Source organism: Gobius niger (assembly GCF_951799975.1).
Source record: "Gobius niger genome assembly, chromosome: 22".
Taxonomy (NCBI): Eukaryota; Metazoa; Chordata; class Actinopteri; order Gobiiformes; family Gobiidae; genus Gobius; species Gobius niger.
In genome coordinates this window covers 11,221,885-11,247,038 of record NC_136873.1, presented here as the reverse complement: position 1 = coordinate 11,247,038, position 25,154 = coordinate 11,221,885, and the positions used below count along the sequence as shown (strand labels likewise).

The following is a 25,154-nucleotide window of genomic DNA, read 5'->3' as shown; positions in this document are numbered from 1 at the left end:
TATCGGAAAAATAAAAGTATCGAAAAAATAAAAGTATCAGAAAAAAATAAAAGTATCTGAAAAAAAAAAAGTATCGGAAAAAAAAAAGGATCGGAAAAAAAAAGTAGCGAAAAAATAAAAGTATAAAAAAAATAAAAGTATCTAAAAAATAAAAGTATCGCAAAAAAATAAAAGTATCGAAAAAATAAAAGTATCGCAAAAAAATAAAAGTATCAGAAAAAATAAAAGTATCGGTACTGAATAGAAATATACAATCTTAATATTCATGTTTTGATGCTGCTGGTCATCCACATGTATTATTTATTTATTGTTTAATTTTAAAAAAAAGGGAACAACAAGGTAAAAAAAAAATGCAAAAAGTTGGAAAAATTGGGAAAAACATGTGGAAAAATTATGCCTAATTTGGGAAAAATGTGGGGGAAAAAATAAAGAGATATAGCTTTTAAAAAAAGGGGGGGAGGATTGAGAAAAAAATTAACATTTTGGGAAAATTAAAAAAAAAAAAAAACTGAATCAGGCACTTTAAATCCACATAGGGGGAAAAATATTGAGAACATTTTTTACATTTTGGGAAAATGTAAAAAAAAAAAAAAAAAGACAAAATTTGTGAAAAAGTAAAAAAAAAAATAAGAAAAACATTTAAAAAAAATGTCTGCCCCTTTGTCTCGTTTAAGGAAGTTTCTTGGTTGTTTCACCTCAAACAAATGATACAAATGCAAAAGAAATTAAATGGAAGGAAAGGGAATAAATTAGCATTATTTATCTCTTATATGGTTCTAAATGACAAATAATATAGTATAGGTATCGTTCGGATATCGGTATCGAAAACCAAGTATCGTTAAAGTACTGGTATCGAAAAAAGAGGAAAAGAGTCATCAGGAAACAAAAGAATATCCGTATAATCAGTGTTTAGAGGAGCCGCGTGCGATGAATGTGACCGATGAAGAGCCTCTGTGTGACTTCAGGATGTGTTTTAGTAAATCCGTGGTTTGTGTCACAGCTGCAGGACTTGGCCGCTCTGACCCAGGACGTGAAGAACCAGGCGCTGAACTCGCTGCAGAAGGCCACGAAGAAGAAGGAGCACGTGGAGCTCAACAACCGCAAACTCAAGGACTTCATCAAGAAGATCAAGGACTTCCTGACAGGTCTCCTCCTCCGCCTCCTGCAGCGTTGGGCTCCTGCAGGAAGGGCATCTGACCGTCGCTGTGTTTTTGTTTCACGCAGAGGAGGGCGCGGACCCGGAGAGCATCCAGAAGGTGGCGCTGCAGGTGCTGTCCATCTCCATCCCCGTGAACCGCACGGTGCTGGACGCGACGCTGTCCCAGATCAGAGACGGCCTGTCCAACCTCACGGACCTGGAGGAGCGGGTGAACCAGACGGCGGGACACGTGGGCCGGGCGCGGGAGCTGCTGCAGCGCGCCCAGGACGCCAGGTGAGGGTGATCACTGAGTTTGACACGTCAGGTGAGTCTGATCCCTGGGTTTGACACGACAGGTGAGTCTGATCCCCGGGTTAGACACAACAGGTGAGTCTGATCACCTGATAAAACAATGATGGAAATGTGACAAAAAAGTGACGAAAAATTTATGAAAAAGTGGCAAAAATGTCACAAGAAATTGACACATAAATGACGAAAAAATGACAAAAATGTGACAATAAAATGACAAAAAATTGATAAAAATTGACAAAAAAATTATTACAAATTGACGAAAAAGTGACAAAAAAGTGACAAAAATGTGACAAAAAATTGATTAAAAATGGCCGAAAAATTAACAAAAAAATGACAAAAATGTGATAAAAAATGACAAAAAAATGACAAAAAATTTACGAAAAATGTACGAAAAAATCTAAAAAATGTGACAAAAAAGTGACAAAAAAGTGATAAAAAATTGATTAAAAATGGACGAAAAAATGGACGAAAAAATGACGAAAATGTGATAGAAAATGACAAAAAAGTTACAAAAATGTGACAAAAAATGGATTAAAAATGGACGAAAAAATTGCCGAAAAAATGACAAAAATGTGATAAAAAATTACAAAAAAGTTACAAAAAAGTGACAAAAATGTGACAAAAATTGATTAAAAATGGACGAAAAAATGTGATAAAAAATGACAAAAATGTGATAAAAAATGACAAAAAAGTTACAAGAATGAGTTGAATACCCAACAAAAAAATGTTAGAAAAAAAGTCTGATGACGTGAGGAAAAAGATCCTCTCGGTTCAGGCGGGAGTTAAGAGGTCAGACATGCCAGGTGAGTCTGATCCCCGGGTTAGACACGCCAGTTGAGTCTGATCCCAGAGTTAGACACGCCAGGTGAGTCTGATCCCAGAGTTAGACACGCCAGGTGAGTCTGATCCCCGAGTTAGACACGCCAGGTGAGTCTGATCTCCGGGTTAGACATGTCAGGTGAGTCTGATCCCAGAGTTAGACACGCCAGGTGAGTCTGATCCCAGAGTTAGACACGCCAGGTGAGTCTGATCCCAGAGTTAGACATGTCAGGTGAGTCTGATCCCAGAGTTAGACACGCCAGGTGAGTCTGATCCCCGGGTTAGACACGCCAGATGAGTCTGATCCCAGAGTTAGACACGCCAGGTGAGTCTGATTCATGAGTTAGACACGCCAGGTGAGTCTGATCCCCGAGTTAGACACGCCAGGTGAGTCTGATCCCAGAGTTAGACATGCCAGGTGAGTCTGATCCCCGAGTTAGACACGCCAGGTGAGTCTGATCCCCGAGTTAGACACGCCAGGTGAGTTTGATCCCCGAGTTAGAGACGCCAGGTGAGTTTGATCCCCGAGTTAGAGACGCCAGGTGAGTTTGATCCCCGAGTTAGAGACGCCAGGTGAGTCTGATCCCCGAGTTAGACACGCCAGGTGAGTCTGATCCCCGAGTTAGACACGCCAGGTGAGTTTGATCCCCGAGTTAGAGACGCCAGGTGAGTTTGATCCCCGAGTTAGAGACGCCAGGTGAGTTTGATCCCCGAGTTAGAGACGCCAGGTGAGTTTGATCCCCGAGTTAGAGACGCCAGGTGAGTCTGATCCCCGAGTTAGACACGCCAGGTGAGTCTGATCCCCGAGTTAGACACGCCAGGTGAGTCTGATCCCCGAGTTAGACACGCCAGGTGAGTCTGATCCCCGAGTTAGACACGCCAGGTGAGTCTGATCCCTGAGTTAGACACGCCAGGTAGCCAAATAACCCTAACCCTTAAGGTTAACCCCTTAACTCCCGCCTGAACCGAGCACAGTTTCTCCAGTTTGGCTTTGCCCCAATCCAAAAGCTTCTGGAAAAAAGCTGTGAAAACACCAATAAAACAATGATGGAAATGTGACAAAAAAGTGACGAAAACATTGACAAAAAAGTGACGAAAATTTTATGAAAAAGTGGCAAAAATGTCACAGAAATTGACACATAAATGACAAAAAAATGACAAAAATGTGATAATAAAATGACAAAAAATTGTCATTTTATTGAAAAAAATGACAAAAAATGTGATAAAAAATGACCAAAAAAATTCAAAAATGTGACAAAAAATTAACAAAAAATGGACGAAAAATTGACGGAAAAATTACAAAAAATGTATAAAAAATGACAAAAAAGTGACAAAAAAGTGACAGAAAATTGATTAAAAATGGACAAAAAAAATGATGAAAAAATTACAAAAAAGTTACAAAATTGAGTTGAATACCCAACAAAAAAATGTTGGAAAAAAAGCCAGATGACGTGAGGAAAAAGATCCTCTCGGTTCAGGCGGGAGTTAAGAGGTTAAACACGCCAGGTGAGTCTGATCCGCAGTCACAAGATGGCCGACAGAACGTGTTACTACGGCCACGTCCCATCTCCAGTTTTATACCTTTGCTATAAACACACAAGGAGCCGCTCATTCTCAAACGTCTGTGACTCTGCTCAGGAGCCGCGCTGAGGGAGTGAAGGAAGCGGCCAATCAAACCAAACAGGCTCTGGACGTCTCCGAGAAGGCCATCGAGGAGGCTACAGCCGCTCTGAGAGGAGCCCAGGAGAACCTCAACTCCACCAGGAACGCCACCTCAGAGGTACGGACTCTGCAGCTGCTCGGAAACATCTGGAGACACTGCTGGAGATAATTACAAACCTGGTGGATCAGTCTCAGATGTTTTGGTGGAGCAGATGTTTCAGATGTTTGCATCTCCTCCTCAGGTGGAGCTGCGGCTGCTGTTGCTGGAGCGGCGGCAGACGGAGGTGATGATGCGTCTCCTGAACCTCTCGTCTGGACTGGACGCTCTGAGGAACAAGACTCAACAGAACCAGCAGGGGGCGGCAGAGGCTCTCGCCCTGTCCAACAACGCCACGGACCAGGCCTCGTCTCTGGGCTCCGTGAGTAACGTCTGCTTCTGTGTGTTTTTAGAGTTTTTAGTGCTTTATGTGTGTGTTTTTAGAGTTATTAGTGCTTTATGTGTGTGTTTTTAGAGTTATTAGTTCTTTATGTGTGTGTTTTTAGAGTTTTTAGTGCTTTATGTGTGTGTTTTTAGAGTTTTTAGTGCGTTATGTTTGTGTTTTTAGAGTTTTTAGTGCTTTATGTTTGTGTTTTTAGAGTTTTTAGTGCTTGATGTGTGTGTTTTTAGAGTTTTTAGTGCTTGATGTTTGTGTTTTTAGAGTTTTTAGTGCTTTAAGTTTGTGTTTTTAGAGTTTTTAGTGCTTTATGTTTGTGTTTTTAGAGTTTTTAGTGCTTTAAGTTTGTGTTTTTAGAGTTTTTAGTGCTTTAAGTTTGTGTTTTTAGAGTTTTTAGTGCTTGATGTGTGTGTTTTTAGAGTTTTTAGTGCTTTATGTTTGTGTTTTTAGAGTTTTTAGTGCTTTAAGTTTGTGTTTTTAGAGTTTTTAGTGCTTGATGTGTGTGTTTTTAGAGTTTTTAGTGCTTTAAGTGTGTGTTTTTAGAGTTTGTCGTGCTCTATGTGTGTGTTTTTAGAGTTTTTAGTGCTCTATGTTTGTGTTTTTAGAGTTTGTCGTGCTCTATGTGTGTGTTTTTAGAGTTTTTAGTGCTTTATGTTTGTGTTTTTAGAGTTTTTAGTGCTTGATGTGTGTGTTTTTAGAGTTTTTAGTGCTTTAAGTGTGTGATTTTAGAGTTTTTAGTGCTCTATGTTTGTGTTTTTAGAGTTTGTCGTGCTCTATGTGTGTGTTTTTAGAGTTTTTAGTGCTCTATGTTTGTGTTTTTAGAGTTTTTAGTGCTTTATGTATGTGTTTTTAGAGTTTTTAGTGCTTTATGTTTGTGTTTTTAGAGTTTTTAGTGCTTGATGTGTGTGTTTTTAGAGTTTTTAGTGCTTGATGTTTGTGTTTTTAGAGTTTTTAGTACTTTATGTGTGTGTTTTTAGAGTTTTTAGTACTTTATGTGTGTGTTTTTAGAGTTTTTAGTGCTTTATGTTTGTGTTTTTAGAGTTTTTAGTACTTTATGTGTGTGTTTTTAGAGTTTTTAGTGCTTTATGTTTGTGTTTTTAGAGTTTTTAGTACTTTATGTGTGTGTTTTCAGAGTTTTTAGTACTTTATGTGTGTGTTTTTAGAGTTTTTAGTGCTTTATGTTTGTGTTTTTAGAGTTTTTAGTACTTTATGTGTGTGTTTTTAGAGTTTTTAGTGCTTTATGTGTGTGTTTTTAGAGTTTTTAGTACTTTATGTGTGTGTTTTTAGAGTTTTTAGTGCTTTATGTTTGTGTTTTTAGAGTTTTTAGTACTTTATGTGTGTGTTTTCAGAGTTTTTAGTACTTTATGTGTGTGTTTTTAGAGTTTTTAGTGCTTTATGTTTGTGTTTTTAGAGTTTTTAGTGCTTGATGTGTGTGTTTTTAGAGTTTTTAGTGCTTTAAGTGTGTGATTTTAGAGTTTTTAGTGCTCTATGTTTGTGTTTTTAGAGTTTGTCGTGCTCTATGTGTGTGTTTTTAGAGTTTTTAGTGCTCTATGTTTGTGTTTTTAGAGTTTTTAGTGCTTTATGTATGTGTTTTTAGAGTTTTTAGTGCTTTATGTTTGTGTTTTTAGAGTTTTTAGTGCTTGATGTGTGTGTTTTTAGAGTTTTTAGTGCTTGATGTTTGTGTTTTTAGAGTTTTTAGTACTTTATGTGTGTGTTTTTAGAGTTTTTAGTACTTTATGTGTGTGTTTTTAGAGTTTTTAGTGCTTTATGTTTGTGTTTTTAGAGTTTTTAGTACTTTATGTGTGTGTTTTTAGAGTTTTTAGTGCTTTATGTTTGTGTTTTTAGAGTTTTTAGTACTTTATGTGTGTGTTTTCAGAGTTTTTAGTACTTTATGTGTGTGTTTTTAGAGTTTTTAGTGCTTTATGTTTGTGTTTTTAGAGTTTTTAGTACTTTATGTGTGTGTTTTTAGAGTTTTTAGTGCTTTATGTGTGTGTTTTTAGAGTTTTTAGTACTTTATGTGTGTGTTTTTAGAGTTTTTAGTGCTTTATGTTTGTGTTTTTAGAGTTTTTAGTACTTTATGTGTGTGTTTTCAGAGTTTTTAGTACTTTATGTGTGTGTTTTTAGAGTTTTTAGTACTTTATGTGTGTGTTTTTAGAGTTTTTAGTGCTTTATGTTTGTGTTTTTAGAGTTTTTAGTACTTTATGTGTGTGTTTTTAGAGTTTTTAGTGCTTTATGTGTGTGTTTTTAGAGTTTTTAGTACTTTATGTGTGTGTTTTTAGAGTTTTTAGTGCTTTATGTTTGTGTTTTTAGAGTTTTTAGTACTTTATGTGTGTGTTTTCAGAGTTTTTAGTACTTTATGTGTGTGTTTTTAGAGTTTTTAGTGCTTTATGTTTGTGTTTTTAGAGTTTTTAGTGCTTTATGTGTGTGTTTTTAGAGTTTTTAGTGCTTGATGTGTGTGTTTTCAGAGTTTTTAGTGCTTTATGTGTGTGTTTTTAGAGTTTTTAGAGTTTTTGGTGCTTTATGTTCCTCTTCTCGATGCAGAGGCTGAACGAGACCCACAGGAGGTTCGAGGAGCTGAAGGTGAAGCTGGACTCGGCTGGAGGCCTGGACTCTGTGAGCGACCGAGCCCAGAACATGAAGAGAGAGGCCGAGGAGCTGCTGAGCAAAGCCTCGAGGGGGGTGGAGAACCTGAAGAGTAAGAGCGCCCCCTACAGGACATAACAGGACACTACAGGACAGTACAGGACATAACAGGACACTACAGGACAGTACAGGACACTACAGGACATGACTAACCTGTTTTATGGTTCTATATAAATATTTCAGCATCGAAAACCAAGTGTCGTTAAAGCACCGGTATCACATTGTCCTACCATAGAACTACAACTGTAGCCTATAAAAGTGATAGAAGCTGCTCTGTGCTGCCCCCTGCTGACTGACGGTTAGTGCTAGATCGTCTGCTCCGGAGGGACGGTCTGCTGTGAGTTTGTATAGATCTATGAGTTGGTTTGTCTAAAAATACAAATAATCCTAATCCTTAAGGTTAACCCCTTAACTCCCACCTGAACCGAGCACTTTTTCTCCAGTTTGGCTTTACCCCCAGTCCAAAAGCTTCTGGAAAAAAGTGTGAAAGTAGCGACAAAACAATGATGGAAATGTGACAAAAAAGTGACGAAAAATTTATGAAAAAGTGGCAAAAATGTCACAAAAAGTCACAAGAAATTGACACATAAATGCCGAAAAAATTACAGAAATGTGACAAAAAATTACAAAAAAGTGACAAAAAATGGATGAAAAAATTGACGAAAATGTGATAAAAAATGACCAAAAAATGACAAGAAAATGACAAAATATTGATTAAAAATGGACGAAAAAATTGACGAAAAATTGACGAAAAATTGATGAATAAATGGACAAAAATGTGCTAAAAAATTACCAAAAAATTACAAAAAATTGATAAAAAAATGTCAAAAATGTGACAAAAAATTGATTAAAAATGGACAAAAAATGACAAAAAATTACAAAAAATTACAAAACATTGATAAAAAAAAATGTCAAAAATGTGACAAAAAATTGATTAAAAATGGACAAAAAATGACAAAAAATTACAAAAAATTACAAAACATTGATAAAAAAAATGACAAAAATGTGACAAAAAATTGATTAAAAATTGACGAAAAAATGACAAAAATGTGATAAAAAATTACAAAAAAGTGTTGGGAAAAAAATCCGACGACGTGAGGAAAAAGCTCCTCTCGGTTCAGGCGGGAGTTAAGAGGTTAACCATTTCCCTGGCCCTATCCTTCATTTGTGTCATGGTATCTCACTGTCCCTCTGGAGCAGATGATCTAGCACTAACCCTGACTGACCTCTCTGTATCGCCCCCTCCTGACTGACCTCTGACCTCTGACCTCTGACCTCTGACCTCTGACCTCTGTGCTTCCAGAGCTGGAGAAGAAGTTCCGTTCGAACGAGCAGCGGATGCAGAGGCAGCGCTCGGAGCTGGAGGAGCTGAAGGGAAACGTCACCTTCGTCCGGGACGAGATCCGCCGCCAGGTGCAGAAGTACAGCAGCTGTACTTAGCAAATACACGTACTACTGCGCCAGAGTACGTGGAAAACTACATACTACTGCGGCAGAGTGTGTGGAAAACTACATACTACTGCGGCAGAGTGTGTGGAAAACTACTGAGAAAATACACAAGTAAACCAGGTGCAAACTACTGAGAGAAACCTACATATTACTGTGAAATATATAAAAAACAGATCCAGAAGTACAGCAGCTGCACTTAAGAAGTAAATCTACGTACTACTACTGAAAAATACACTGGAAAACTACGTACTACTGAGAAAATATAGCACAGAACAGCAGCTGCACTTGAATAAATACAAGTACACAAAAGAGCCTTAAAGTGACAGTCTGGAAGTCTGAATGTGGAGCAGAATCTCCCCCCTGGTCTGGTATTTTCATGTAAAGTAAGTCTATATACACACATATATACATATATACTTATATACAGGGCTTAACCGGGAGTTTTCCCGGTGGGCCGACGTTCTTTTGTGCCGGTCAGATCGAGAAATCAGCCCCGTAATACTTTACACCGGTGCACAATGGAAACAGACGCTTGTCGAGTTGCACTTCCTCTCGTTTCTGCGCATGTGCAGAACTATCGAGTCATTTTACTTTCAGCCGTCGAGTTCCGCTTTTTCAGCAAATAACATGATTTCATACATTTTACTGTGGAATCAGGCAGTTTATTCTACATGTAATTAGTAAATGACGAAGCTGCTAAAACAATTTGCCTTTAAATATCTGTCTGTTGAAAATATTGGCTTTAAAAACAAAAAAGGACAAGTTTTGTCAATAATCATGAAGCATGAGCGTTTAAATGTAATAAAAGTTGCTGAGGAAAGAGTCGACAGCTCTTTAGTTACGGAATATAATGTAAGACAACGTTTAGCAGCTGTGAATAACTCGTTTTTAATGAGAGACAAAGACATGAGCACATGCGCGTTGATACTGTCAGAGCAGCTCGACAAAGAAGTGCATCTCGACAGTTACACCGTCCCACAGTCGGCGCCATCTCTATCATCACATAGATGCAACTACACCATTCCTCCACTAGAGCAGTGGTTCTCAACCTGGGGGTCGGGAGACAAATTTGGGGGGTCGCCAGATCATTTAGATAAAATATACACATTTTCGTTAGCAAACAATCTAATGTTTTATTGTAGCATGTGTTTGCTATTGTACCAGACGGACATTATTTGTTCGTAGTTTCATGAATTTTATTTCAGCCATTTGTTTTTTTTTACTTTTTGTTTATTGACAAGTCAGGTACATTTTTTCTCACTTTTTTGTCAAATTTTTGTCATTTTTTTGTACATTTTTTGTCACTTTTTTTGTCAAATTTTTCGATTTTTTTTGTCAAATTTTTCGATTTTTTTTGTACATCAAATTCCTATCACTTTTTGTCCATTTTTTCCTCAATTTTTCGTCAAATTTTTGGCACTTTTTTGTCAAATTTTTCTCACTTTTTTGTCAAATTTTTGGCCCTTTTCCACATTTTCATCCTTGTTTTGTCTCAGTTTTGTCGCTAAAATCCCCAAAATAAAAAAATTAACCCCCCCCCAAAAAAAAAAAAGAAAAATTAAAAGACAATAATAAAAAAATAATAATAGTAATAACAAAAAATAATAATAATAAGTAAATAAATAAAATAAAATGCAGTCCTATGAACAACATTATGAGAACTTATATTTAACAATAGCCTGGGTGGGGGGTCACGAACCCCTTTACCTGTTATAATGGGGGTCGCGGCTCCGAAAGGTTGAGAACCACTGCACTAGAGGGATGCGACGCCTTTTATACCCTGCTGGAGGCGCTCTCTTGAGTCATGATAATCTGGAGTAATGAGTGATGGGCCTCTTTTTTGGGGACTTCCTTCTAACTCCGTGATTTCATTTCCTAAATTTACAGTTTGTGACACAAATGAACTCAAAACCGAATGACAGTCGCGAGAGGAACTTCATTAACGGAACCTCATTAACGGAACCTAACGGATTAGACCTCCACCTCCACTCTTGCATTGAATGAGGAGCTCGTTCCCGCTCTCCTCAGTTTGCAAACTTACAGACTGTCACTTTAAGAGACGCTCACTGTATTCACACTTTTCAAACACATTCCACTCGTTTTCACTCTGACCAAATGTTTATGTTTTTATTCGTATAAACCACGACATTTAATCTGAATCAAAAAGTGTCACTTGTGATTCTGACCAAATATTAAAGATATTAAAGTTCTTACAGACGTGTAGTTCTGTGTAAAGTGTGTTTTAATCTTGTTATTCTCGAAGCTGCAGATGAATAAAGTGAAACCTTTAACCTTCCACTGGTCTGACTTTGGTCTGAGTTTTTCACTTGTTCAATAAAAGGAGGTGATACTGAGGAAAACGAGCGGCTCTTTTGAACGGCTCTTTAAAGGAATCGATTCCAAAAGAGCCGCACGTGAAGCTTCAGCTCTGACGTCAAAGCTAAATGTGATCGGATTCACAAACACGACTTCATTCAGAGCCTTTAGATCAGATCTTTTATCGTGTTCTCCACATGAACGTCAGATCTGAAACTTTACTGAGTCTGAATCAGAAACATGAGGAGGATCCGTCTCATGATCCACTTCCTGTTCAGTCTCATTGTGACTGGGATCATCTTTACCCCAATCTAAAGCCTTCTCGACCAGAGTTCACAGCCTCTTGGCCAGAGTGAGGCCTCATTTGAAAGCTAAGGCCTAAACCTGACGCTTGGCCGCGTTTAAAGAAGAAGGAGTAGAAGAAGAAGGAGGAGTAGAAGAAGGAGTAGAAGAAGACGAAAGAAAGAAAGAAAGAAAGAAAGAAAGAAAGAAAGAAAGAAAGAAAGAAAGAAAGAAAGAAAGAAAGAAAGAAAGAAAGAAAGAAAGAAAGAAAGAAAGAAAGAAAGAAAGAAAGAAAGAAAGAAAGAAAGAAAGAAAGAAAGAAAGAAAGAAAGAAAGAAAGTCTGATGTATTTCCTGGGATGGGGGTCACTGCCCCGAGTGGCACCACTGATGCTTCACCCTCCAGGTTTTCTCTTCTCTGAGCCCCTGGTGTTTCTCTAGTTTCTCCTGTTCCTTTGTCCTGATGTTGAAGTCGTGGTGATGTTTCCTCTGTTCTTTGTCTCCACCACAATGTCCGGTTGGTTCTTTACCTTCTGTCCGTCTGTGTCTGGACGTCCCACAGGAGATGAGTTTATTGTGACTCTTCAGGACCTAAAGAACCTCCGCTCCTGTTCTGAGGGAAAGCAGAGCACTGCATTATGGGAGTTGACCCGCTCCTGCACGGCCACCAGAGGGCCCCCTTGGACCCCTGCTGCACTGTGCCTGTTACTGTCACAGCACACACGCACGCGCACACTGTAACTGAAACCAAACGATCCGGCTCTTTCCACAAACGAGGAAAAGAGCCGCTCTCCAAAAGGAGCCGATCCGCTCAGTCTCACAACAAACGCCTCTGACGCACGGGAGGCAAGTGGAGGCGCGGAGGGAACTTCCGAGGGCTCCCCCACTCCTGCCCCTCCCCCTCTCCTCCCCCCCTCCCTCACTCCTCCCCCCCCTCCCTCCTCCGCAGTCCCCGCTCACTCCTCACTCCTCACTCCGCAGGAACAGCAACAAGTGAAACAGCGAAGAGGAGGAGACTGTTATATCCTCCTAACACCGAGCTCCAGGAACACGCTGAGCCCGGGGACAGAGCGCCTCTCTGCCCGCCTCACAGCGCCCTCAGCCCGGCCTGCCCCCCGGTCAGACCCCGGTCAGACCCCGGAGGAACCGCCGGTGCGTAAAAGTTTCCAAAGCGCGGAGAGAGCGCGCGTTTCCTCAGCGCCATCAGAGACGAGCCCAGGTTACTTTTACTCTTGTACTTACTGCAGTGTGTGTACTTGTACTTGTACTTTTACTCCGGGTGAATCTGAGAACGTTTTCTGCAGCTTTACCCAAATCTGAAAGTGTTTTTAAAGCGTCAAAACAGCGACAGGAACATGAGGATGGAAAGATCGTAGGTGAGTCTTAGGTCTGAGCCAGGGGCGGATGTGTCCAGTCTGGAGGAGCACAGAGGGGCCACCGGTCCCGCCTCAACCGAGCTTTACCCAAATCTAACAGCTGAAAAGAAAAGCAACGAAATAGCAGAAAAGGAGGATGAAAAGAAAACAAAAAATGATAGAAAAAATAATTTAAAAAACAACAAAAATATGAAAAATTCAACGAAAAAGTGACGAAAATTCAACAAAAATTCAACAAAAATTCAACAAAAATGTGACAAAAATTCAACAAAAATGTGACAAAAATTCAACAAAAAATGACGAAAATGTGACAAAAATTCAACAAAAATTCAACAAAAATGTGACAAAAATTCAACAAAAATGTGACAAAAATGTGACAAAAATTCAACAAAAAAATATCAAAAATTCAACAAAAATGTGACAAAAATTCAACAAAAATTGAAAAAAAATTCAACAAAAAAGTGACGAAAATTCAACAAAAAAATGACAAAAATTCAACAAAAAAGTGACGAAAATTCAACAAAAAAGTGACAAAAATTCAACAAAAATTCAACAAAAATTCAACAAAAATTCAACAAAAAATGACAAAAATTCAACAAAAAATGACGAAAATTCAACAAAAATTCAACAAAAAACGTGACGAAAATTCAACAAAAAATGACGAAAATTCAACAAAAAAATGACAAAAATTCAACAAAAATGTGACGAAAATTAGACAAAAATGAAAAAAAAAGAGAAAAGAAAAAAAACATACAAAAGGAGACACAACACAGCAACAGCGCGAGGAAAAAGATCAGTTTTGTGGGTCTTAGCTTTCAAATGAGGTGTTACACAGCCCTATAGGATGTGACCTTTCAGATTTGGGTAAAGCTGAGCTAGGTTTAGTTTGAAAAGACAGATGTACAGATGTTTCTGCGTGTCAAAGGGAGGAGACATAGGCTGATGTGAAAGTAAGCTCCTCCCCTTCTTACTTTGCACAATGAGAAGAGCTCCTCCCCCTCCCCTCCTGATTGGATGGTTCACAGGAAAAGCTCGTCTCATTGGTCAACGCGGGAGGACACTTGACTGTATTATCACTTTAAACTGAAGTCTGTGTTCCTGTACTGAACGTCTTCTCCTGTGGCTGCAGGTCACGAGGCCGTGGAGGAGATGATCTGGACGGCCCTCACTCTGCTCTGGGGTGAGTCAAAAACAACGTCCCGAGTCCTCAGGGGGGGGGGGCCGGCTCCTCAGGGGGGGGCGGGTCTTCAGGGGGGGCCGGGCTTTGAAGTCCTGAGTTTAATCCCCTGAACCTCATGATGATCTTCAGAAGCGGCTCAGTGAGCAGGAGCAGGTTCATCTTCAGAGGAAAAAACACACTTTCTTCTCTGAGTAACAGTGTAATCCAAATATGGTCATTTTGTGGGAGACAGTTTGGCAAAGTTTGGAAAGTTTTGGGGAAAAAATGAAAAATGTGAAAAAGGTTTGGGGAAATTGCTGTTTTTTTTGTTTTGTTTTTTACATTTTTTTTTTATTTGTTTAATGTGAAAAAGTTTGGAAAAAATTGCAAAGTTTTAGGTTTTTTTTTTTTTTTTACGTTTTTGGAAATTTTGGGAAAAACTTGGAAATTGCAGATTTTTTTTTTAAACGTTTAGACTTTTTGTTTATTTTTCTTGATTTTTAGCATTTTGGTTTGGAAGAGTTTGGAAAAGTCTTTGGTAAAGTTTGCAACGTTTTTTTATTTGAATTTTTTTGGGAAATTTTTGGAAAATTGCAGAATATTTTTGTTGAAACATTTAGATTTTCAATTTTCAAAATTTTTTTTTTTTTTTTTTTTTACATTTTTGTTTGAGTTTGGAAAAGTGTTAGTAAAGTTTGGGACTGTTTTTATTTATTTATTTTTTAAGTTTGGGATTTTTTTTGGGAAAAATTTAAATGTTTAGGAAATTGCAGAATATTTTTTTTTATTTAATTTAATTTTAACTTTTTGGGTCTGGAAGAATTCTGAGGTTTTATTTTTTATTTTTTTTTAAATATCTGCACTTTTTGTCCATAGAAATGAATAAAACGCCTACTTTTAGATGAAAACACAAAACAAACCTCAGACTCATGTCCGGCTCTACATTAACGTCTCTACATTAAACTGTTTCGACTTTAGGTAAAAATATCTGTGAATCTGATTCTCATGAAACAAAGTCTGGCCCAGAGTTTAGAATCTTCTCTGTGGCTCAGACGATCCAGACTCAGGTTCATCACAACAACTTCTTTATGAACCACCTCCTCCTCCTCCTCCTCCTCCTCCTCCTCCTCCTCCTCCTCCTCCTCCTCCTCTGTGAAGAATCTGCTGATCTGAAGGTGACACTGTAGTGTTTAGTGTTTACTGGAGGACAGGAGCCTCTGCAGAATGTCCTCTGTGGCTCCTCCCACTCCTCCCATGTGGCTCCTCCCACTCCTCCCATGTGGCTCCTCCCACTCCTTCCATGTGGCTCCTCCCACTCCTCCCATGTGGCTCCTCCCACTCCTCCCATGTGGCTCCTCCCACTCCTTCCATGTGGCTCCTCCCACTCCTCCCATGTGGCCCCTCCCACTCCTTCCATGTGGCTCCTCCCACTCCTCCCATGTGGCTCCTCCCACTCCTCCCATGTGGCCCCTCCCACTCCTTCCATGTGGCTCCTCTCACTCCTTCCATGTGGCCCCTCCCACTCCTTCCATGTGGCTCCTCCCACTCCTCCCATGTGGCTCCTCCCACTCCTTCCATGTGGCTCCTCCCACTCCTTCCATGTGGCTCCTCCCACTCCTCCCATGTGGCTCCTCCCACTCCTTCCATGTGGCTCCTCCCACTCCTTCCATGTGGCTCCTCCCACTCCTCCCATGTGGCCCCTCCCACTCCTTCCATGTGGCTCCTCCCACTCCTCCCATGTGGCTCCTCTCACTCCTTCCATGTGGCCCCTCCCACTCCTTCCATGTGGCTCCTCCCACTCCTTCCATGTGGCTCCTCCTACTCCTTCCATGTGGCCCCTCCCACTCCTCCCATGTGGCCCCTCCCACTCCTTCCATGTGGCTCCTCCCACTCCTTCCATGTGGCTCCTCCCACTCCTCCCATGTGGCTCCTCTCACTCCTTCCATGTGGCCCCTCCCACTCCTTCCATGTGGCTCCTCCCACTCCTCCCATGTGGCTCCTCCCACTCCTCCCATGTGGCTCCTCTCACTCCTTCCATGTGGCCCCTCCCACTCCTTCCATGTGGCTCCTCCCACTCCTTCCATGTGGCTCCTCCTACTCCTTCCATGTGGCCCCTCCCACTCCTTCCATGTGGCTCCTCCCACTCCTTCCATGTGGCTCCTCCTACTCCTTCCATGTGGCCCCTCCCACTCCTTCCATGTGGCTCCTCCCACTCCTTCCATGTGGCTCCTCCTACTCCTTCCATGTGGCCCCTCCCATGTGGCCCCTCCCACTCCTTCCATGTGGCTCCTCCCACTCCTTCCATGTGGCTCCTCCCACTCCTCCCATGTGGCTCCTCTCACTCCTTCCATGTGGCCCCTCCCACTCCTCCCATGTGGCTCCTCCCACTCCTCCCATGTGGCTCCTCTCACTCCTTCCATGTGGCCCCTCCCACTCCTCCCATGTGGCCCCTCCCACTCCTTCCATGTGGCTCCTCCCACTCCTTCCATGTGGCTCCTCCTACTCCTTCCATGTGGCCCCTCCCACTCCTTCCATGTGGCTCCTCCCACTCCTTCCATGTGGCTCCTCCTACTCCTTCCATGTGGCCCCTCCCACTCCTTCCATGTGGCTCCTCCCACTCCTTCCATGTGGCTCCTCCCACTCCTTCCATGTGGCTCCTCCCACTCCTCCCACTCCTTCCATGTGGCTCCTCCCACTCCTCCCATGTGGCCCCTCTCACTCCTTCCATGTGGCTCCTCCCACTCCTCCCATGTGGCTCCTCCCACTCCTTCCATGAGGCCCCTCCCACTCCTTCCATGTGGCTCCTCCCACTCCTTCCATGTGGCTCCTCCCACTCCTTCCATGTGGCTCCTCCTACTCCTTCCATGTGGCTCATCCCACTCCTTCCATGTGGCTCCTCCCACTCCTCCCATGTGGCTCATCCTACTCCTTCCATGTGGCTCCTCCCACTCCTCCCATGTGGCTCATCCCACTCCTTCCATGTGGCTCCTCCCACTCCTTCCATGTGGCTCCTCCCACTCCTCCCACTCCTTCCATGTGGCCCCTCTCACTCCTCCCATGTGGCCCCTCTCACTCCTTCCATGTGGCTCCTCCCACTCCTTCCATGTGGCTCCTCCCACTCCTTCCATGTGGCTCCTCCCACTCCTCCCATGTGGCTCATCCCACTCCTTCCATGTGGCTCATCCCACTCCTTCCATGTGGCTCCTCCCACTCCTTCCATGAGGCCCCTCCCACTCCTTTCATGTGGCCCCTCCCACTCCTTCCATGTGGCCCCTCCCACTCCTTCCGTGTGGCTCCTCCCACTCCTTCCATGTGGCTCCTCCCACTCCTTCCATGTGGCTCCTCCCACTCCTTCCGTGTGGCTCCTCCCACTCCTTCCATGTGGCTCCTCCCACTCCTTCCATGTGGAGTGTTTAAAACCCGTCTTCATCATTCTCAAAACACCCGAGGGCCGAACCTGAACATTGTCCCTAAAGTAAAGAACCATCAGTGCTTCTGAGGTGGCTTTGGTCACACGTGGTATCGAGTATTGTATCTTCTGAGATCTTCTGCATCATGATCCTGGTGGTTTTGGAAACATCTGCTCTGCTCGTCTCTCCCACTGTTTACGTTTGGAAAGTTTTTAAAGACTCTCTGATTTCTAGGGTTGTTCCGATACCGATACTAAGCACCCGAACCGATCCGATACCCGGGAGCGGGGGAGGGCGGGGGAGAGCGGTGACGGAGAGAGAGAGAGTTTCCCTTTTGTGCAGCAGCCGCGCTCAGGAAGCAACGGGATCAACTCAACAATGGCTCTAAATCTATAAAACAGAGAGAGAGGGGAGGAGGGGGAGAGAGGAGAGAGAGAGAGAGAGAGAGTGGAGGGAAAGAGAGGGAGAGAGAGAAAGAGAGGAGAGAGAGAGAAAGAGAGGAGGGAAAGAGAGAGAGAGAGAGGGAGGAGAGAGAAAGAGAGGGGAGAGAGAGGGAGGAGAGAGAAAGAGTGGGAGAGAGTGGAGGGAAAGAGAGGAGAGAGAGGAGAGAAAGAGTGGGAGAGAAAGAGAAAGAGAGGGAGGGGAGGAAGTCGGACAATGATGGGCAGAAGTGAAGTGCCGGGGGAGGGAGGTGCTGTGTTTACACTTTTTTTTGAGGCGGCACAGGAGGTCATTCAGGAGGTTTTTCAGGAGGTCATTCAGGAGGTTGTTTTGAGCAGGTCGAGGCTGAGCTCCTCAGATCTTATCCCTGACATGATCCTGTTTCCTAAAGTCTGAGCTGCAGATTCTCCTCGTCAGATCTGTCAGAGCCAAACCTTTATCCTCTGATGTTTTGTGGCTTTGAGTCTGAGATGTTTCCAGGACGTGCCTCTCCATCAGTCTGGAACATGTCTGTAGAACATGTCTGTAGAACATGTCTGTAGAACATGTCTGTAGAACATGTCTGTAGAACATGTCTGTGTGGCTCCTGGTCTTCATTCACAAACACTGACATGTTTTGGGCGCACGGAATCCCCCTGACAACGCTCTCACACCCACACATGGTCGGCTCCTCCAGGCCGAACATGTAAGGCTGCGGCTTTAAAGGGACGGGAGGTTATTTCTGGTCTACAGACGTGTAATGAGCTCCCCCGGGGGACGCTCCTGCAGGAACAGCAGCCGCACATCTGGAGCAGTTTAAGGCCAGATGCTGAGGAGAGATCATGGAGATGTGGATGTCCAGCTGTGGATGTGACAGACCTACCAGAAACCGCTTCAAACTGTGGAGACAAACTGGATTTAGTTATAAAATCCATCCTTCCTCTTTATCCGGGCCGGAGGCAGAAGAAATATTTAGTCTTAATTTGAGTCAAAGTGATATTTTTGTGACTAAAATTGGACTAAAACTAAAGTAAAAGAACCCAGAGGATCTTTTTCCTCACATTTTTTTGTTGGTGTTCAACTCATTTTTGTCACTTTATTTGTCATTTTTCGTCAAATTTTTGTCAAATTTTTGTCAAATTTTTGTCATATTTTAGTAACTTTTTTTTGTCAATTTCTTGTGACATTTTTGCCACTTTTTCATCAATTTTTCGTCACTTTTTTGTCACATTTTTGTAATTTTTGTGTCACATTTTGTCACATTTTCTTCATCTTTTCATCAAATTTTATCAAATTTTGGTTATTTTTTTGTCATTTGTTTTATCAAATTTTTGTCATTTTTTTGTTTCATTTGTGATTTTTTTGTCAATTTTTTATCAATTTTTTGTAATTTTTGTGTCACATTTTGTCACATTTTCTTCATCTTTTCGTCAATTTCTTATCAAATTTGGTCATTTTTTTGCTACATTTTTTGTCATTTTTTCATCCATTTTTCGTCCCTTTTTTGTCACATTTCCATCATTGTTTTCGTCTCAGTTTTGTTCCTATTTTCTCCCCTTTTTTCCAGAAGCTTTTGGATTGGGGTAAAGCCAAACTGGAGAAAATGCTCTCAGTTCAGGTGGGGGTTAAGGGGTTAATGTCCCTGTTTTTCCCATGGTCTGACCGGGGTGGGGGGTCGCGGCTCTAAAAGGTTGAGAACCACTGCTCTAAAGGATCAGCTCTGAGCTTTGTTCATGTGGAGCAGCTCCATGAAGCAGAGGAACAACATTAAATATGATTATAATCAATATTATCAATGCAAAGTCCACTACATTAGTCTTAAATTTAGTCGACTAAAACTAGACTAAAATTGAATTACATTTTTGTCAAAGGACTAAGACTAAATTAAGATAAGTTAACACAAAAAAGACACCTCCTCCAGATGTTCTGACCCAGAGGCCACACAGACATAGTCCCACCAGCGTGTCCTGGGCCTCCTCCCAGTAGGACATGACTGGAAGGTTCCGAGCCACCTCAGCTGCTCCTTTATTAGACGTGAAGGAGCAGTGACTCAACTCAGAGCTCCTCCCGGGTAACTGAGCTCCTCACCCCCAGCCCCCCTGCAGAGGAAGCTCAGCTCGGCCGCTTGTATCTGCGATCTTGTCCTTTCAGTCATTACCCAGATCACATGACCACAGGTGAGGGCGGGGTCGACTCAGCTCCTCTTCACCACGACAGATCCAGCGACCGCATCACTGCTGACCCCGCCCCGATCCGTCTGTCCCTCACTGAGAACAAGACCCCGAGATGCTGGAACTCCTCCCCCAGAGGCGAGGACTCCCCACAGACCTGTAGAGGGGAAGGAGAACCATGGCCTGGGGTTTGGAGGAGCTGATCCTCACCCCGGTCTCCTCACACTCGGCTGCAGAGCCTGAGATCCTGAGGCTCCCAAACCGGACGCCATGTTTGGTTTACAGACTCACATCTGGAGGAGTTCAGATCTGCTCCTGACGCTGAGACAGAGGAACCACATGAGCCTGAGCTGCAGACTCCAGGGCGGAGCTCCTCACGCCATCAGGAGGAACCTCTTCAGGATCTGCAGAAGAACATCAGCCTTTACTGCACTTGGGAACATTTTGGGAAAGTTTTTGGAGCATTTTTTTTTTTTTTTTACAATGTTGGGAAATTTTGAGCATTTTTGAAAATATTTAGAAAACTTTTTGAATTTTTTTTGGAAAATGTTGGAATTTTTGAAGACATTTTTTGGTAAAGTTTTATAACGTTTTGGAAATGGTTAGTGTAGTGTTTCTGCTGCTGAAGTCTAAATCTTAACCTCTAAGCCCCGCCTCTAACCGAGCACATCTTCAGCTCAGCTTTACCCAAATCTACACTGCAAAAAGTGGATTCTAAGCAAGTAAAAAATGTCTTACTTTAAGAAATAAGTTCTTATTTTTTCCCTAAAAAGTAATAATGTCTTAAGTTAAGTTTTCTTGAGAAAAAAAATCTTATTTTAGGAAATAAAATCCAGTCATTTCTTGTTCAGATAAATTTGCTAAAAACATGATATTTTTCTTGTAACAAAGAAAAACTGTGAATCTTCTTCAGTTTTAGACAAAGAATATTTTTTCTTATTTTAAGAAAAACTCAGATCAAAACTCTTAATGTAAGAACTGATTCTCACAGACAGATAAAACATTCCATTCTTTAAAGTGGGCGGCTCGGTGGCACAGCGGTTAGAGCCTCAGCTTCACAGCTCGAAGGTCCTGGGTTCGATTCCCACCAGGACGGGGCCTTTCTGTGTGGAGCATGTTCTCCCCATGTCTGCCACTAAAAACATGTACAATAGGTGAATCCTCCAGCAGGTGATTCTGACCATCAGCCTGGCTCCACATCATGGAGGCGGGTCTCCGGGCGCTGCAATACTTTCCTTAAATATTAGTATTTATTAACAACATTTTGCTCAAAAATGTGTAATTTAGAACATTTTACTCAAATCAAGCAACATTAAAGTAAAATATCCCAAACTTTTTCACTAAATAAGAATGTTTTCCTTAAATGATTCCATTTTCTGAGGACATTTTGCTTAATTCTAGTTATTTATTTGCTTAAATTTAGTGTTTCTTTCTTGTTTTTTGATCAGAACAATATTGTAGAAATAAGAATTCTTAACAAGAAAAAAATGCTTTACCCCGTTGGCAGAATCTTTCAAGACAAAACGTCTTATTTTAAGATTTATTTCCTTGTTTTTAGTCGGGCACTTTTTGCAGTGAAAAAGCTTCCCACAGCCCGTAGGCCAGTGTAACACCTGATTTGAAAGCTAAGTCTCCCCCGTTTTTGTTGCTCTTTCGTGGCTTTTCTCGTCAGGTTTTCGTGGCTTTTCCGTCTCTCTTTAGTCGTGTGTTTCTGTCGCTCTTTTGCCACTTTTTGTGCTTTTGGATTTGGGTAAAGCTGAACTGGAGAAACGGTTCAGGCGGGGGTTCGACCATGAAGACGAGAACCGATCACAAGATCCAGGAAATGGTCACGACTTCTCCCCCACTCGTCTCCTGCCTCCCCCCCCCTCGTCCCGTCTGCACCTGTTTCAGCCGAGCACATGTTTCCTTTCTCTGTCACTGATTCAGACTCTCCCCTGCCCCCCCTCGTCCCCCCCCTCGTCCCCCCTCCCTCTCAGCTGTCTCCCAGCTCCGCCTCAGTCTGACAGGGATGAGCTGCATCTGTTCAGCACAAACACCCGGGTTTAGAGACGAAAATACAATATTATAAATACAGTTTATTTGAGTTAAACATGTCCACTTTTCTTTCTCTCAGGTTTACTTTCTTTATCTTTGTTTTCTGGCGTCCAAACCCGGATCAAAGTGCGAGAAAGTGGCAACAACTGGAGGAAAGGTTTTGTAGGTCTTAGCTTTCAAATGCCTCTGGTCTGTGAGCTCCAGCCGAGAAGCTTTTAGATTTGAGCAAAGCTGAAGTGGAGAAAATGTGCTGGAGGTTAAATGTGCTGCATGAGCGACCTTTGACCTGGTGTAGTTTACCGTACTATACTGCAGTTATGTGTACTTTACTATACTGTACTTTACTGTAGTTTTCTGTACTTTACTGTAGTTTTCTGTACTTTACTGTAGTTTTCTGTAGTTTTCTGTAGTTTTCTGTAGTTTTCTGTACTTTACTGTAGTTTTCTGTAGTTTTCTGTAGTTTTCTGTAGTTTTCTGTACTTTACTGTACTTTACTGTGTACTTTTCTGTCGTCCTGTCTCTGGGCCTGGGCCTCAGACTCTCCCTGAGCCGAGTCTGAAAAAGCTTCTATTCTTGTCTCTGAAACCCGACTCTCTCAGTCGCTCTTATTCCCGTCTGTCCGGGTCCGCTGAGCGTTTGAGAACCTTCTACTGAGGCCTCGCCCGGGTCCGCTGAGCGTTTGAGAACCTTCTACTGAGGCCTCGTCCGGGTCCGCTGAGCGTTTGAGAACCTTCTACAGAGGCCTCGTCCGGGTCCGCTGAGCGTTTGAGAACCACCTCTGAAAACACCACTGAGGTTTTAGACGATTCAGACGATACTGAGATCAGGAACAAAAGGAAAACGTTACAGGATAAATAACAGTCTCTCATCATCGAGGAGGTTCTAACCTGACCCTAATCTTAAAGATGAAAAGTGGACAAAAATATGACAACAATTTTACAAAATAAATATGAAAATTTGAATAAAAAAATTGCCAAAAATGTGATAAAAAAGTGGCAAAAATGACACAAGAAATTGACAAAAAATGGAAGAAAAAATGACAAAAAATTGCCAAAAATGTGATAAAAAAGTGGCAAAAATGACACAAGAAATTGACAAAAAATGGAAGAAAAAATGACAAAAATATGACAAAAATGTGATAAAAAATTGACCAAGAAAAATACGAAAAATGGACAAAAAAATGACAAAAATTTGATGAAAAATTGACAAAAATGTGCCAAAAATTTATGAAAATTTGATTGAAAAATGACAAAAATGTGACAAAAAATGAGACAAATATGTGATAAAAATTTGACCAAAAAATGACAAAAATTTGACAAAAAATGACAAACATTTGATGAAAAATTGACCCAAAAATTATGAAAATTTGATTTGAAAAAAAGACAAAAAAAATTACAAAAAAGTGATAAAATTTTACAAAAAATCAACAAAAAAATGACATAAATGCGACAAAAAATGTGATAATAATTTGACCAAAAAAGTGACGAAAAATTGATGAAAAATGGAAGAAAAATGAAAAAAAATGAGACAAAAATTTGACCAAGAAAATTACAAAAAAATTGACGAAAAAATGACAAAAAAATTGATGAAAATGTGACAAAAATGTGACAAAAAATGACATAAAAGTGATAAAAATTTGACAAAAAAAGTGACAAAAAATTGATAAAAAATGGAAGAAAAAACGACAAACATTTGATGAAAAGTTGACAAAAAAATTATGAAAATTTGATTTAAAAAAAGGACAAAAAATTACAAAAAATTAATAAAAAAAGACGAAAAATGTGATAATAATTTGACCAAAAAAGTGACGAAAAATGGATGAAAAAGGGGCAAAAATGTCACAAGAAATTGATAAAAAATGGAAGAAAAAATGATAAAAATGTGACCAAAAAAATATGAAAATTTGATTTAAAAAAATGACAAAAAATGAAAAAAAAAATGACAAAAATTTGACCAAAAAAGTGACAAAAATGAGTTGAAAACCCAACAAAAAAAATGATGGGAAAAATAAAATCTGATGAGGAAAAAGTTCCTCTCGGTTCAGGCGGGAGTTAAGAGGTTAAAGGCCGGTGTCTTCTTGTAAGTTCATTTTTCAGCTGGTCTCGGGACTGTATGTAAATGAACTGCATGTTTTCTGTCAGATTTTCTTTTCATTGGTTCAGATCCAGGTTTAAATGTGTGGTTTTACTTTGTGCCAGTGGAAGAACCTAAATCCCCACTATCTTCCCACTCTCCACATGGTCGATCTCACTCATCAGCCGGACAGCGCCCCCTCTGGCCGTGTGGAGGACGTCGGAGGCAGTGGAGATTAGAGCGGCTGGTTTCAGTCACTTCCTGCAGATAAGAGCCGATAAAGAGCTCCCTCCTGTTTCCTCTCACTCCCTCGCACCCTCCTGCGCTGGGACGTCCCGCCGGGAGATCGTTCATCATCATGAGACTCAAACTGGGACTGAAATCTGCAGATGTGTTTTCATAATGACGCCTCTGTCTGTGTTCATCAGCGCTGGCGGTGGCGTGCGGCGCCCAGGAGCCTGACCACGCCCACGGCTGCGCCCAGGGCAGCTGTTACCCGGCAACAGGAGACCTCCTGGTGGGCAGAGACCGGAGCCTGGCGGCCTCGTCCACCTGCGGCTCCAGGAAGAAGGAGAGCTACTGCATCGTCAGCCACCTGCAGGTCAGAGCGTGTAACCACACCCACACCTGAGACACAACCACACCGGAGCCACACACACACCGGAGCCACACCCACACCTGAGCCACACACACACCGGAACCACACCCACACCTGAGACACAACCACACCGGAGCCACACCCACATCTGAGCCACACCCACGCCTGAGCCACACCCACGCCTGAGCCACACCCACGCCTGAGCCACACCCACACCTGAGCCACACCCACACCTGAGCCATCATTCCTTTAACTTTCCCGTCTGTTTGTTCTAAACCAAACTAGCTTCTTCAGTGTCGACAGCAGACGTTTCACCTCTACATTTATTTATTCCATCTTCACCTGTCGTTAATGTGACAAAAAATGACCAAAAAAAATGACAAAAATGTGACAAAAAAGTGATTAAATTTGACAAAATAGAACAAAACATTTGACAAAAAATAACAAAAAATGTGACAAAAAAATGACGAAAAATTGATGAAAAAATGACAAAAATGTGACAAAACAGTGATAACAAATTTGACAAAAAATGACAAAAAATTGATGAAAAAATGACAAAAATGTGACAAAGAAATTACAAAAATGTGACAAAAATGTGATAAAAAAGTGACAAAAAAGTGACAAAAAAAATTGACAAAAAATGACAAAAAAATGATGAAAAAATGACAAAAATGTGACAAAAATGTGATAACAAATTTGACAAAAAATTGATGAAAGATTTGACAAAAAATAACAAAAAATGTATGAAAAAATGACAAAAAAATAACAAAAAAATAACAAAAAAGTTACAAAAATGAGTTGAATACCCAACAAAAAAAATGATGGAAAAATGACAAAAATTTGACAAAAAATGACA

General features: G+C 41.3%; 2 protein-coding genes across 2 annotated transcripts in view; both read left to right on the top strand.

Annotated features, from left to right (window-relative positions):
* Positions 1 to 8,678, top strand: part of lamb2l (laminin, beta 2-like) — a gene marked incomplete at its 5' end in the record, with an annotated part of 80,855 nt that extends 72,177 nt beyond the window's left edge. The window contains 7 exon segments of the mRNA XM_079580770.1: positions 1,001 to 1,145; positions 1,225 to 1,432; positions 3,908 to 4,049; positions 4,174 to 4,350; positions 6,907 to 7,060; positions 8,312 to 8,421; positions 8,631 to 8,678. Of these exon segments, the coding sequence (XP_079436896.1) occupies positions 1,001 to 1,145; positions 1,225 to 1,432; positions 3,908 to 4,049; positions 4,174 to 4,350; positions 6,907 to 7,060; positions 8,312 to 8,421; positions 8,631 to 8,657 (963 nt within the window). The 3' untranslated portion in view covers positions 8,658 to 8,678.
* Positions 8,679 to 13,562: 4,884 nt separating this feature from the next.
* lamb2 (laminin, beta 2 (laminin S)) overlaps positions 13,563 to 25,154 on the top strand; it is a 63,072-nt gene continuing 51,480 nt past the window's right edge. Inside the window, exons 1-2 of the mRNA XM_079581012.1 lie at positions 13,563 to 13,610; positions 24,129 to 24,301. Of these exons, the coding sequence (XP_079437138.1) occupies positions 13,580 to 13,610; positions 24,129 to 24,301 (204 nt within the window). The 5' untranslated portion in view covers positions 13,563 to 13,579. The remainder of the gene's footprint in view (positions 13,611 to 24,128; positions 24,302 to 25,154) is intronic.